This window comes from Ascaphus truei, chromosome 6 (assembly GCF_040206685.1).
Source record: "Ascaphus truei isolate aAscTru1 chromosome 6, aAscTru1.hap1, whole genome shotgun sequence".
Taxonomy (NCBI): Eukaryota; Metazoa; Chordata; class Amphibia; order Anura; family Ascaphidae; genus Ascaphus; species Ascaphus truei.
In genome coordinates, this window is record NC_134488.1 from 90,376,589 (window position 1) to 90,392,467 (window position 15,879).

The 15,879-nt window shown below is 39.5% G+C and overlaps 1 protein-coding gene across 1 annotated transcript; it reads left to right on the top strand.

Annotated features, from left to right (window-relative positions):
• Positions 1 to 520: 520 nt before the first annotated feature.
• CFAP107 (cilia and flagella associated protein 107) lies at positions 521 to 8,089 on the top strand. Its single transcript, XM_075605058.1, has 4 exons — positions 521 to 1,400; positions 2,317 to 2,430; positions 5,284 to 5,458; positions 6,618 to 8,089. Exons 1-4 carry the CDS (start codon positions 1,290 to 1,292, stop codon positions 6,803 to 6,805), a joined length of 588 nt encoding a protein of 195 aa, XP_075461173.1. The 5' UTR covers positions 521 to 1,289; the 3' UTR covers positions 6,806 to 8,089.
• Positions 8,090 to 15,879: the final 7,790 nt, after the last annotated feature.

Sequence of the window (15,879 nt, forward strand, 5' to 3'; positions counted from 1 at the left end):
GGGGGTCACGAGGGGAGGGGAAGATGCAGGGAAGATGCGCGCGAGGGGAGGGGAAGATGCGAAGATGCGGCTGGCGCGCGGCCAAGTTTGGCGCCAGCCGAAAAAAGCCCCGGAAAATTACGGGCAAATGTTAGAATTAAGCTGGCCGCAGCAGTAGATATTATCTTTTGTTGATTTTCTCCCATGCTCCCCTCTGGATTGTGAGAAGAATCATAAGGTTAAATGACATTCTTTCCTGAATAATGGCAATCAGATTTCTTCCAGGATAAACATGCTTTCACTGTTTACATACTTGGTATATCCCTGTATATCTTTCCTTTCTAAAATGATGGGTAACCCCCTTTTGGATTACCATATGGGTGTAAGGGGTTAAATGGTTTGAAGGAGTTAGATATTGAACACCTTCCCATTCAGATAGTATGTTGCAAAGTGACCTGTTTCTGGGATAGGCTGGATGGGTCACCTGATCTGAGGTGACTCAGCAGAGGCCTAGCTCCGCCTCTTTTCTGCCTAGAGACGGAGTGGGGGAGAGATTATAAATAGGAGGGGAGAAAAACACCATCCACAGACCCTAGGAGGAGAGACAGTGGAGGGGTCTCACCTTTATATAGAAATGTAAATAAGTAGTATAAGGGTAGGCATCTCCTTCTTTGTTTTACAGTTGGTGAAGTGCCCTCTGAAGTTAGGCTCCTAAAAAAAAAAGAAGAGCAGTGCAGGATCCCACAGGGGGAGGCCTGTGTCCAAAGGGGTTATCCAAATAGTAGCGCTGGGAATGGCATTGAGAAGCTATGACTGTCCCCTAGTTTAAAAAAGAAGCAGACAATTCTTACTTATCTTACTGGGCCCTTCCCTTCTGGATTGGACAACCCAATTCCCTTAAAATGGATGACGCTTTCAGAAGATTCAAAACCTCTGCACTGAGACACTTAGCTCCCATTTCAGACGTATTTGTCATCATTGATTTTGTTCCTTTAGTTCTGCTTCTTCTGTAGATTGATGCAATTAAAGATGTTCCTCAAATTTCTTATAATGAACACAATGTAAGTTAGTGTAAGTAAAACACAACAATTTTTGTTAAAGTAGATTTTACAACATAAAGCAGTGGAGCTTTCTGTGGATGGAATGAGCTTACATTCATCTGCACAGTTTCCATAACAACAGTAAACATTCTGACCTGCGAAATGTGATCATTCAGTAGCAACTATTCCCCCTGCGGTTACAAACACCAAACTCCTACTCATATCACTGAAAGAGAACTAAGAAAAAAACTCACCCGTTGTGATAAAACTATGTCTGAATATTCAGACAGCTTTAAGAAATGGTCTCTTTCAGGATGGAAAATAGAGCAGAAATACTCAAACAAAGTACTGATTGGAAACTGGTTAGAAGAAAGAAAAAAGGTATGGGTTAAAGAGACATAACATTTGTACATATTTATTCTGTCTGTAAGTTTCTATTTAAGGTGGTTAAGTGTAATATTTTAATATATAGGGATATTCCATTGTATAGCAGTCTTAAAGTGTGATGTATTAAGGTAAAAGGGGTGCAATTCTTGGACAAAGCATGCAAAGTAAATAGAAAAAAGTGACTCCTTTCAGCTGGACTTTTTCTATTGAATATATGATGAATTTTTCTAGGTTATCTACATGGAAAAATACTTGACAATATTTGTTATACTTTTTTAATTCATGCTGTCTGTCCCTATAAGCGCACCCCTCTATGTATATTAAAATCTCTCCTACACTGCCCCAACAATCTCCGATGTTTGAACAGTAACAGTAAAGTCAGCATTTTGTAATTTAGACTGATCTAAATATTACATAACAAGTGGTGCAATAAAATGCATTTACAGTAGGAAGAAACCTGAAATAGCAGCATCAGTCGATTTAGTTGTAAATATAATACAATGTAATAAGAAAATAATTACGCACTCATAAAATAACTTTTTGAATGTTAACAGTTCCTTAAAAAAAAGGCAGACTCATTTTGTGTGCTAACAATATCTTAATTACTCTTAATTACTCTTCAAGTTTTACTGTCCATATTACACGTCAGGACTTGCCTGTACCAGGTTATGCAGTCCAATATTTGATCCCTAACAGGTACTGTACAATGTAACTGTGAATAGAACGTGAAGTTATATAGTTAGTGAAATGCTTAATAGTTGCTGTGAAATATTTAGTAGGTATGAATTCAGTCTAATGAAGCACTGCATCAGTACCACCTTACTTGCCATCTCTGAATATGTCAGACTCTTCTACTAGCACATGTATCTTTATTATATTATAATAATATTTTCATTATATTGCTTTTTAGTTTAAAAGAAGCTGCCTACCAAAACCCAAAAGTTGTTATGACATAGACTTTGTCTCTTACCCGGACAGCAAGCCAGATCAAATCCTGAGAAGATCTTTTATGAAGAGAATGGAGGTATTGGGCATACATTGCATGTATAATTTTACAAACTGTTCCCCTATCCTATTGTAAATCCTCAATACTGCCTTTTTTTTCTTGCTTTTTTAAAGTATTTTGGGGTATGACTGGATTGGTCATACTTTCCTAAACCTCATTAGGGCAGATATATTAGATATAGAATTTCCTCCACAGGATTTCATTATCTATGATGTTGCTGTAATGTTTTACTGGACAGCAAATCCATTTCCAAATACTCTTCTGTTCCATTCTCATCTGATTTACTCATCAGCCAATGACCATTTTAATGGAGGTGTGAAATTCAGAATGCATATGGGACGCCATGCTGTATAAGCAGTCAATTATTTGTAGATACATTTATATTTTTCATAGCCTATAGGGCAGCGCTTTTCTTTCCTATTGTCTGATTTTATGCTTGTTGCACTTAATACAATACAGGGTGTTAATATAACTTATTTTTTTTATTTGTAAAGCACTGCTTGCGCAATGTGAATACAAATATACAATCATGCATACAGTATTGATATAAATAGAGAGTTCACAGTAAGCAGCTAGTAGTAAAACATTTAGTTCATATGAATCAAGTAGGAGAAACTTTACACTGGATGAGAATGAAGAAGCCACAATGCTCTCAATACTCTGACATTTCTACCCCAGTACAAAATTAAAACATTTTGCACATTCGTGTTCTTCCGAAAACTCAAATCAGGTTTAGTCATTATTATGCTTATTGAGCAGACTCAATAAGGACTTTTGTTGATTTCTGCATCCTTACACTTTCTACGTAAGCCCTGGTAGTTATGGAATAATGTTGTCATCTGCAGGATTTAATGTGGTACTGCAGAGTGCAGTCTTTTCCAATCAAGAAACAGTACCGCTGTTATGTGTGTGAAATTTAACAAGAAAAAAGTGTGCGTGTGTGCCGAGCACGCGCTTTTTAAGTGAAACTTCTTTGTCTTTTGTCATTGTTTTGTCACAGAAATTGTATTTGTGATGGTGATGTTTTTATTTAAAATCCAAACACAATTTTAGTGTGAAAACGCAAAAAAGTGTGACTTAGAACGCGCGTACTCGGCCCTCTCCCATTTGAGCTATTTCCATGTCTATATTTATACTAACTGTGAATTCCTCGAAACTGTGTGTGTGTGACACTGTGTGTGTGTGTGTGTGTGTGATTTTATTTGTTTGTGTGTGTGACTGTGTAGCAATGGGAGTGGGCCCACCTGTATATGGGAATTTATTTTACGTCTACGCATGCGCCGGGTTCGTGCGGTAAGCCTGGCCGCCACTGTGCATGTGCGCCAAGCCCGTCCACCACTGCATATGTGCGTCGAGCCTGGCTGCCACTGCGCATGCGTGATGAGCCTGGCCGCACAGAGCGGGCTGCAAATGTGAGGGAAGCGCTTTGAGGTCTACGCATGCCCGGGTGTGGCGCACGCATAGTAGTAGTAGTATGTCTTCACTTCCGTCATGGAATTTTGTTACAACACAAGCGCTTTTTCCTATCAAAAGTCTGTAGGTGCCAGCAAAGAAGTTCCTCTTGAAAAACTGTACCCCTTAAAGATAACTCGAAATACAGAGCCTACTTATTATTGTCTTATGAAATCCAACTTAATGTAGCATGATGCCCAATGCTCAACAGTCATCAATACAGAGTTACATAGGTACAGTATGGGATCAGCTGTGCAGCTGAACCATACGCCACCCTGAGGCATCCTCTGTCACACAACGAGCAGCCACTTTACCTATTGTTCCTGCATTGCCCCTTATTCGCTCTAAAGTGTAAGCTCTCAGGAGTAGGGCCCTCATTACGTTCTGCATCTGTTTGCGCATGTTTGTCCTTGCTTGATATATCATTCTATTTATGTAATATACTGTACATATCTCTGTACCCCAATAGGCCGCGCTTCGGAATATGTTGGTGCTTTACAAATAAATGATATTATAGGCTAAAGCTGTAAAATTCTGGGCATTATTCAAATCCCTACTCTCTGATTGGTTAGAATTCCAGGCATTATTCATTCAGTAATGCCCGGAATTTTTGGCAACTTGCCAATTCACCTTTCAGAGATGCAGGGGGAGCGTGCTGAGAATTTGAAATAAAAAAACTGGCAAATTTAAAACTATTAACAGTAAATACCTCTTCCAGTCCAAGCTCCAGCTGTATCTCCGTTCCTCTCCTCACACACAGCACGGCAGCATATGCAGGCTCTCTCACACAGCTGCTAGTGCTGACAGAAGCTGGCGGGTTCCAACTTGTAACTTTGTTACTTGCAACAAAGTAATATTTCTTCCACAACTTGTATAGCTTCTGCTAAGGTAATTAGTATTTGTTTTTTTATCACAGTTAAGAACTGATTTATTTAAACAAATAAATAAATAAACACATGTAGGATATTGTTTGGACTACAGCTTCAAGATACGTTTATTTACATTGATCCAGTATAAAGCAAACACAAATCCTTCTGCAAAATCAGACAAATTCTATTTCATAAAAGGATTAAAAAAAGGACTCTTTGATTTCAGTAAATGGTGATCTGATACCTCTCAATGTATCAATAAGCTTGTCTTATATGAAATTGTTCTTTGAGTGCATTTTGTGCAAAAAAATGTCAATTTTTAGGATGACTTGAGAAAGTGACAATAATTATTTTAATAATTGTTGCTGATATATTTATTTAGTTATTGATAGCATTTTTTGTTTTTGATTTAGAAAGAAATATTCAGATGTAAATTAGCAACTTACAAAATAAAGGAACCTCACTATTGTTCTAGTGACATAACATGGTAAAGACATTTTATATAGATAATGTTTACATTCATTATTTGGTTCCATATGTTGTGTTCCAGGGCCTGCCAAGTCAGCATTTACTTTCACATCATGGAGAACCCAAGTCTAAGCACTTAGTATCACTATATGATGATCATTTTCTGAGACATGGCAATTCCAGTTTGCCTCCTCTTCGCAGTTGGGATGGAAGGTGCCTAGCATGGATTCCTGAGCGATCTGATTATCCAATTGAAGGTCAATCTGGTCTACCTTTTTTGAATTAAAGAGATTAAAATGTGTTTCAAAACGCTATGGTACTTAAGAGAACATATTCCAATGCATTATAAATATAACATTATTAATAGAAGGTCAACTGATAAGGATTTATAGTGATATCATCGGTTAATCTAATGTCTGTCACAGTGTTGATGTATTGTATTGATGGACAACAATACAATATATTATGATTAAACATGATGTTTTAACTACTAAGGGACTCCTCTGCGTGGATAACGACTTGTGTCTGTATTTTCATGATCTGCATTAATGTATTGCTATTTTTGTTCATGTTATGACTGTAAGAATGCTTTTCTTTGACTTGGTGCATTGGAATATATCTATTTACCAAATGGACTAAAATGCTCCCTTGATATCAGGAGATGAACATGCTCATATGTGATTTTTATATTGTTAAAACATACTGGCTGTAGATGAGTGCCACAAAGAGAACTGCATGGGTTGTGGACACTTTAAAGGAAATACTTTTATTCAGCAAAACACAAATTTAAGTCCACTCATTATTGGAGGCGGTCTGTTTCAGGTAAAGACCTGTAGCCTGACTTCATCAGCTTTAAGGTAGATGCAATATACTGTACCTTAATATTACATGGCACAGTAATGCAGTAGGTCACGTCAGCAGTGGTCCCCTTACCTGACCTTCATCAGGACCCTGCAGTCCACCAATTGAGCCACCTGTGCTGAAGCAGAGATATCCGAAAACCTGACCTGCTGGGGGCCCTTGAGGACTGGAGTTGCCCCCCCCCCCCTGGTATACACTGTGATTCAAACTGAACTTACCCATTGCAAAGGCAGTGTTCTTACCACTACGATTCTCCAACATCCCAACATTTACAGTATGAGTTAATTCAAAAGGCTCCAAATTCCTATCAAAGTCAATGGGAGCTTTGCTTCAGGAATTATTGAATAAGCAAGCCCCTTAGACAAATATGTACCATTTAGACAGTAGATGTGCCTTAGTGCTGCCTTGATCACAGAGATTTTATCCCATATCAGTTGAGTTTCTTGCATATTATCCATGTGTTTTATTTGTTAAATTAATGCTCAATCTCTTTCCCAGCTTCCTGAGGGCATGGATTCAGAACATTGGTTTATAAATCATAATTTTATATTACAGATCCACCTACCAACTTTGGTCTATTGCAAAAAAAGAAAAAAATTTGGAGAGAAAATTTTTCTGAAGAAGATCTGAAAAGCATCTATACAGCTTCATATAAGCACCCCCCAGCCTGTGCTTTTACCACCGCACGATCGGCATTAGCTCCCCGCATCCTTTCCTGTAGCAAAAAGCTCAATAAAAGATGAGTGGAAAAAAATGTGTGATGTCAAAGGGCTGTGGAAGTAAATAATTCCAATATGAGATATCCTGGGTTTGAGAATCAGATGCACCAGTTATAATATATGCTGTACTTCATGCCTTTCCAAGACACAAACCAACGCAAGAAAGGCAAAACACTTTGATACATTGCCACTTAGGAGAGATTCACTAAGCACCAATGTGGGTAATTGCACCCCGGTCCGGCATTACCTGCCATTGGAGTTAATAGCAATTAACGCGATACCCACATCAGTGCTTAGTGAATTTCCCCCTAAGGCTGGGGCCATGGTGCCTTCTCCCGAGCGGAAGTGCACGGAGGTTGTGGGAAAGCGGGTGCTTTCCCTGGCCATGCTAGATGGGCCGTGGGGGGCGTTCATGGGGGCGCTCCTAGTGACGTCACAGAGCTGGTTCGCCCTCATTGGGCTAACCGCTTATGTGACCTGTCTGTCGCGCTGAGAAATCAGTTAACCTGATTTCTCACGCTACACGCACCCCCTCCTGCTTCCGCGCAAGCCGCATGGACACGAACACTGCCTTAAGGCAGTCTGTTAGCACAGCGTGCAGACGCGTTTGCACGGTCTGCGGCACCATGTCCGAGGCCTTAGAGACACATCATAAAATGCCTTCCTTAGCATCCAACCATAGACAAAATAGCAAATATTAGAGTGGTGGTAGCCCTCAAGCGCTCTAAAGCTCCTCCAAATCTTTAAACTAATAATAAAAATATACTGTACTTAACTTGAACTTTACCAATAAATACATTCCAATAGTTGGAATAGTTGTTTTCTAAATATGTATTGTGTTAGTGTGACTGCTAAGAAACTCTTCAGGGTGATTTAAATAAGGATTTCTGCCAAATCCACAAACATTTCTAATATATTTCAAAAACTACATAAAGGAAAGTTTATGTTCACTTCCCCACAAATGGTTACGTTTTGGGCATTACTAGGGAAGGGAACTTTTCTCCCCAAGTCATTATATTTTCCCCTAATGATTATTATTCTTGGTGTGCTTGCCCATTTTTAAATTTTTGTTTCATATTGTGGGCAGGTTTTGATATTCTGTCCCTTGGGATTATGTAGCAATGATCCTTGTGACTAAGGCATTGCTTTCTCTGCATTGTACTTTCATTCCTTTCCTTGAATCTGGAATGCATTTAACTATATAGATAGTAAAATCAAGACAAACAGAAATGCTTAGATACAAATAAAGTATTCAGTGATGTGTGTGCAAATATGTTTGACATGGGTAAACATTGGACATAAAAGACTTTCACAGGGATGGCTAAATCCCAACCCTGTTCTGCTTTAACATTTTTAAAAGATTACCTGTTACTTTTTGGAATTTTTGCTTTTTCTGTTAAATACATTTTTTCTCATAAAAAATGCTGCAGTTACTTTTGTTGAATTTTTTATTATATCCCAATTTGCATAGCAATCTATAACCTGACCACCGCCCTGAATGGGTAAGCATAGAACATTTTATTTACAATTTTGCGATGTTATTTCTTTCTTTACTTGGCATCCTGTGCTTGAAAATCAATCAGAAAAAATACTCAAGTTGTGAATATTTATAGTAAGTTAACAGTGAATATATATTGGCACGGTGTATGTTTGCTTTGTGAAATAATACATTTTGACTATCAGAGAAAATCTATTAATAATAATGTAATTTAACAAAAATAGAGAAATGAAAAAGGGAAAACAAAAGGGAGAAAAAATAAAAAATAACTATAGTGTTTGACTTAAGTTATATTCAAATATACAAAGTAATTAAAAAATGGCAAACAGAAATATTGTTTATTCACTAAAGGGAAGCCAGGGACAACCAAGAACAAGCTCCTCACCCCTACAACACACAGCACTTTCACTTGAGATCTGACTCAAAAAGTCTGTTCACGGTCCCAAAGTTCAACAAAGTATCCGGCCACTTCTCCTCTTACTGTGCACCCCATAACTGGAACCATCTACCGGAAACTCTCAAAATCGCCTCTAGTATAATACATTTGAAATCTGTACCCAGGACATACGTGAAAACGAGAGGCAACTATCAATGTATTACTTCCTGGAAAAACATTTTTATAAATAAATAATAATGAGCTAACATATTTTCAAAAGCAGTTTGGGATAAAGTTCATACACAGCATAATGAGATAGTTATCAAAGTCTCCTGGAAAGAATATTTAAAAAAGTACCACAGATTAGATGGGCAAAAACGATATAATTTAATGTACAAAAATATTTGTAAAAGTACATGTACAAGTGCTGACATATAATATCACATGCTTCTAGTAATTCAGCAATTAAAAAAATGTCAATGTGTATTTCCAAGGTGATACATCGACATGCCTGTTTTGATGTGAATTTTGAGCGAAAATGCCTCGCTAGGACCATGATACATTAAAAATAAAAATAAAACATACAGTATTTAATGCTATTCATGAACATGTTATGCGAGCAACCGAAGATTTAATTTAGATACCTCTAAACAACTAAATAAAGTATTTTATTTACAAAGGTAGACATTTCACATTGTAACACGAACATAAATGAACAATTTTCACTGAAAAAGTTGCAAAAAGGGAAAGCTTTGCAAAAAATATATTTGCCAACGAGGCGTGAGATCGCGGCATTATGGAAACAGCTTATACCCAAAATTAGAAATAGAATTTGGTTTGTATGCCAGACGGAAAAATTAACAAGTTTGGTTAATGACTCTGGTGCTAAATTCCAAAAAGCCTGGATGCCTTGGCTGACAACGACAGATATCCTTGGGATAAACAATGCCACAATCATGATTTGAAAGTAGGGAAATGCGTTCTCCCGTGATGGTCGGGAGAAAGAGAGGTTCGGAAGCAGATACTGTGAGACCTCGCAGAAGTAGTAGGAGTGAGCCGAGCCCACGGAGGAGGCCTCAACCTGGCCAGACTGGTGAGAGCAGCAACACTTCATTAAAAATATTAACTAGGAAAAAAGGATGGGTACCCCCCACCCCATACCTTCCTCCCCCCCCCATAATTTAATATATTTGGGCTTATGTTGATGTATTATTTTGACAACAAAGAAAAAATTCTGGCCAAATGGTTATGTTAACAATATTCTTTTGGCCACTATGTATTGCTTGCCTTTTGTATGCAGTTTTCAAAACTAATAAAATTTAAGTTACAAAAATATCAAACTGTGAAGCAGTACAAAGGCAAGATTTTATCTGCAAAAAATTGTTACACATGAGTAGTTCTATTTTGTGTGGTGGATAGCCAATGTCAGTCTCTTTAAGGTGTTTCCACCAGTTGTTAAATTTCTTGGACAGTATTGCTCAAAGGGTAATTTGAACAGCAAACACTGATTCTGGCTGGCAGCCGCAAATACCAACTTGGAATTGAAAATGTCAGAGGGAAAATGTGGCAGTTTTTATAAAAAAAATGAAAAAATAAAAATAAGGCTCCTGTTTATTGACTTAATTACTTTATTGTGACAGTCACTATTGACCTGTTTTATTAATGACTACAATTGCCATGTAGAGTTTAAGATTTGAAGTGTATTTTGAAACATTACACATCAAACGGTTTTATTAAAAATCATTGTTAAAAATATTCTTTATTTTGGATAGTAATATACAGTATACAGTATTTCATCATATTTAGGTTCTGTAGTTGGAACTGACATTTTGAAAATACCATTTTCAGGGGGCGCATTTGCTGCACCAACCAAGATGGCTGCATGATCATTGTGCTCCGCACCTGAACAGCAAATTAACCTGATTTACAGCAACAACAAAAAAAAACCTAGATCTCAAAAGACCAAAGGACTCACAAATAGCCATGCCAAGAAACACAAAACTTTTAAATCCCAGAGGGAAAATGTATTTAATTTTTTTCAGTAAAAAACAAACAAACCTCTGTTCACGTTTTTGCTAAAGTTCTCTGTTTTCTAACCCTTTCTTGTTTCTAACCTTCCTGTCTAAATAAGGTTATTGAATTGTTTTGGGTTCATGACATAAAAAATGCTGTTTGACCCCTAACTGTCAGCTGCAGAGGGTCGGAGTGCACTGCATGAAGCCATTATTTTAACAAATCTTGATTCTGTGGTTTTTGACCCATATTGGCAGAACTAAATGTTTAACTTAGATATGAACATAATCTCCCCTACACATTTAGTCACCCATTTATTTTACTTCCCACTGCCCCCATACAAACAAAGGAAGGTAAATTCAGCAACTCTAAATACATTATACTAGTAGACAAAATAAATGTCATCCTGATAACCTATGTATTATTTCTTTATAATTTAAGGGACTAAACTCGCCCCTTGAAAGGAGAGCACTTTTTGACATCATCCTTCATATTTTTTTATGATTTTATCCTACGCCCCCAAAAAAAGAGGGGAAACAATTCTGATTGGCTCTAAAGTCCCTTTCAAACTAGATCATCGTAAAATGGACAAAGAGGAACGGTTATTGGTAATCATTGGTAGGCTTAATTTAATCGAGGTAACGCTGGTGTATGTGTGTGTTTTATCCAAATTAAATAAATTCCCAATAATTATACACCACAAAAAAAAGGGCATATCAACATAGAATATCCTCTACCATCTGTGGCAAAGCAGCTTGAAAGTTCATGTTGTGTGCCGCGTCTCAAACCAGCTGGTGGTGGCAAGATGTCGATCCACAGGAATGGAGCTGAAGGATGGCGGTGTCCGCGCAGCACTCTCCTGCTGCCCCCACTGACTCTCCAGTCTCATGAGAGGGAAGAAAGACGGTTCCGGTATTCAGGTAATCAGCTGGAGACTGTCTGTCATTGTCCACATCAATACGCTGAACAGATTGGGCTGTGCAGGAGCAACAAGGAATAACCTTGCACAGCCCAATCTGTTCAGCATATTGAGGCTGACACTGACAGACAGTCTCCAGCTGATTTCCCAAATACAGGAACCGGCTTTCTTCCCTCTCGCGAGATTGGAGAGTCAGTGGAGACAACAGGAGACTGTTGTGTGGACAAAGGCATCTTGCCGCCACCAGCTGGTCTGAGACGTGGCACACCACGGGGACTTTCAAGCTGCTTTGCCAAAGATGAGAGAGAATATTCTCTTAAATATATCCACCGCGCACATCCTACCTGCGTCTAGTAAGTAGGGCTTCAATTAAATAGCCTAGAAATGTACAGTATAAGAAAGTCTTCTCTAGCTCTCCAGCTGCAGGTTTTTGCAGTACAACCGCTCCCAGGAATAACAGTCTGGTCTTTCCTCTGTCAGAATAGTTGTATGCTCAGGAAAAACTCTGGTCAGTCCTCCTTCTCCTTATGTCAGCCCAATTGTGAGCTAAGGAAGCTCTCTTCTGTTTCGAACAGGAGGCTTTTCTTTGAGCTCTAATTTAGCCAGGTCAAGTCTTGATAATTGCCTGTCTGCAATTAACCAGCTCCCTGTTGGATTTAGAGTCAGTTTCTCTTAACCAGGGATAAGTCCCTGTTACAATCATCAACCCTGCAACTATGAGAACTTGGCTTTCTAAATGCTCTTACAATTTTTACACTTATCTGTAGACTCACTTTCTAAGCCGCTGTTTAATCATCTGTGCTACACTGCCTTCCCAGGCTTGATTTATTCACTTGCTCTTTCAACTCCTACTCTTCTTATCCTCCAATACCTGGGAACTGTCTCCTCCTCCCTCTCTCTCTGCATCTCATTATGCCATCTGTATTGCCTTTTCTGTTTGCAGTTTCCTCACTTCTTTGTAAACTTTTCTGTTCTCTTCACCTTCCCCACCGCCCACCTATCCACATTTCTTCATCCCTCATTCCCTTCACTTATGCTTGTGCCCATACTACGCTACTATTTACACACCTCTTTCACACCAACTTCTACACCCCTCTATAAAAAGCACCCCCGCAAATCCTCTATTCTCCTTCTCTCTTTATACCCATACTTCTTGCTGCTGGGGATATCTCTCCTAATCCTGGACCCCGCCATACACATACCTGCTCTCACCCACTCCTCCCTGCCATCACTTTCCCTGCTAATGGTGTTAACCTATCTAATTTAATACTGACCAACCTTAAAACTCACCTCTCAAAAGCATCACTATAGCCTGCAATCATAGCTACTGTCCCAAACCCACAGTCACTCCTACCAACCATTGTGGCAAAGCACTGCCATCTACCTCACTTATTTCCTCGCCTGCTGTCTCTGTATGTCTCCCCAACATACTACTTAGTAAGCCCTATGGAGCAGGGATTTCCTTTCCTTTTTAATTGTCTGACTTTGCTGATCTTAAAATTAGGTAAATACAACCTCAGATATACAACAACACATGACATATTACACCGTGTTATGATTTATTTAACAAAAATAAAGCCATAATGGAGAAGCTATGCGTGAAAAACTAAGTACACCCTTACTGCTTCCATAGGAATTAAGATGCTAAGTAGCAGACAGGTGCTGCTAATCAAATGCCCTTGATAAATTGATCATCAGCAAGTGTGACCACCTCTATAAAAGCCGAAGTTGTAGCAGTTTGCTGGTCTGGAGCATTCAGATGTGTGTTAACACAATGCCAAGGAGGAAAGACATCAACAATAATCTTAGAGAAGCAATTGTTGCTGCCCATCAATCTGGGAAGGGTTATAAGGCCATTTCCAAACAATTTAAAGTCCATCATTCTACAGTGCGAAAGATATTCAAAAGTGGAAAACATTCAAGACAGTTGCCAATCTTCCGAAGAGTGTGATGCCCCAGCAAATTCACCCCAAGGTCAGACCGTGCAATGCTCATAGAAATTGCAAAAAACCCAAGAGTTACATCTCGGACTCTACAGGCATCAGTTAGAATGTTAAATGTTAAAGTTTATGACAGTTCAATTAGAAAAAGACTGAACAAGTATGGTTTGTTTGGAAGGGTTGCCAGGAGAAAGCCTCTTCTCTCTAAAAAAAACATGGCAGCACGGCTTAGGTTTGCAATGTTGCATCTGAACAAACCACAAGTCTTCTGGAACAATGTCCTTTGGACAAAGTGGCGATGTTTGACCATAATGCACAGCGCCATGTTTGGCGAAAACCAAACACAGCATATCTGCACAAACACCTCATACCAACTGTCAAGCATGGTGGTGGAGGGATGATGATTTGGGCTTGTTTTGCAGCCACAGGATCTGGGAACCTTGTAGTCATTGAGTCAACCATGAACTCCTCTGTATACCAAAGTATTCTAGAGTCAAATGTGAGGCCATCTGTCCGACAGCTAAAGGTTGGCCGAAATTGGGTCATGCAACAGGACAATGATCCCAAAGACACCAGCAAATCTACAACAAAATGGCTGAAATAGAAAAGAATCAAGGTGTTGCAATGGCCCAGTCAAAGTCCAGACCTCAACCTGATTGAAATGCTGTGGCGGGACCTTAAGAGAGCTGTGCATAAACAAATGCCCACAAACCTCAATGAACAGAAGTAACGTTGTAAAGAAGAGTGGGCCAAAATTCCTCCACAACGATGTGAGAGACTGATAAAGTCATACAGAAAATGATTACTTTAAGTTATTGCTGCTAAAGGTGGTTCCACAAGCTATTGAATCATAAGGTATACTCAGTTTTTCACACATGGCTTCTCCATTTTGTCAAATAAATCATGACACGGTGTAATATGTCATGTGTTGTTGTTCCTCTGAGGTTGTATTTACCTCATTTTAAGACTTTAAGATTATTGTTATTATGCCCTGATATGTAAAACCATAGAATTCAAAGAGGGTGTACTTTCTTTTTCACACAACTGTATATGCATATAGTAACATTTCAGGACTATCCAGTCCTTTCAGACCATACACCATACAGCAGAAGTTTATTTAACTCAACCAAAGTCTCCTGTGTGGTTCCTCTATTACCAATACTTTCTCATGTCCACGTGAATCCAGTTTTGAGATGCCAGAATCAACAGAGGGTGAGCACTAAGGAGGAAAATATTGATTACTTTTTTCTTTAAAGCAACGGTGTGCCATTTTTTCACTCCCACTTTTTCCATAATTCCCTGTACTGTATTATCTTTGTAAAGCACTGAGTACATTGTCTGCACTATATAAAACAAGATATACATACATACATACCATCACATTCTCAATACTGCTGGAGGGATTGTGGACATTAAGGTACTTGCATCCATATCTGGTGGTCATGTCCAAAGATCAGCAACTTACAGGTATGGAGAAGAACAAAAGATTAGCTTTGAACGTAACCAGATCTCCACTGTGTTTTCTTACTAAACAGATGAATGGATGGCCTAGATTTATTGCTAGATAGACTGATCATGCACATCCTCTCGGTGGTAAAATGTGTTATAGCTGGGAGGTGGCGATCAGATGAAGCTCACAAATCAGAAAAAAGGTATGAGATGTAATGACCAGGCTCGCGTCAAATTATGCAAACACTACTCGCCAGACGAAAGAGGGACTCAACCCCACCCCCCTAAACAATGGCAAAAACATGACTGAGCGTGCACTTCCTCTCACCCTCTCCTTCTGTTCTCAACCCCCTACTTTTTATGACCCCCTCCTTCTCCTCTTCTTCTCAACCCCCTCCTCTTGTAACCCCACTCCTCTTCTCACCCCACTCCTTCTCCTCTCACCTCACTCCTCTTCCTCTCACTTACCTGGGTTCGTTGTAGCAGGGCAGCAGAGGAGTAAGACAGTGAATCGCGGTGGTGGAAAAAGAGGACTGAAGACCATGGGAGTGGAGCAGCACAGAAAGAAGACAGCTGGCGGCGAGAGAAGAGGACAGAGGACCATGTCAGCGGAGCAGGGCAGCAGAGGAGTTAGACAGCGGGCGGAGGCGGCAGACCAGGAGAAGTGCACTGAGACCATGTGAGCGGGAGCAGGGCGGCACAGGAGAATGGCCGGGGAGGAGCTGCGCTGTAGCAGCAGCAGACACCAGAAGTCATTAAAGACTTCCGGGTCGGACCGCTGGGGCGTGCTCTTCCCCGGCCATTCTCTTGTGCTGCCCTGCTCCGCTGACATGGTCCTCAGTCCGCTTCTCCCGCCTCCAGCTGTCTTACTCCTGTGCCGCGCCGCTACTGTGGTCTTCAGTT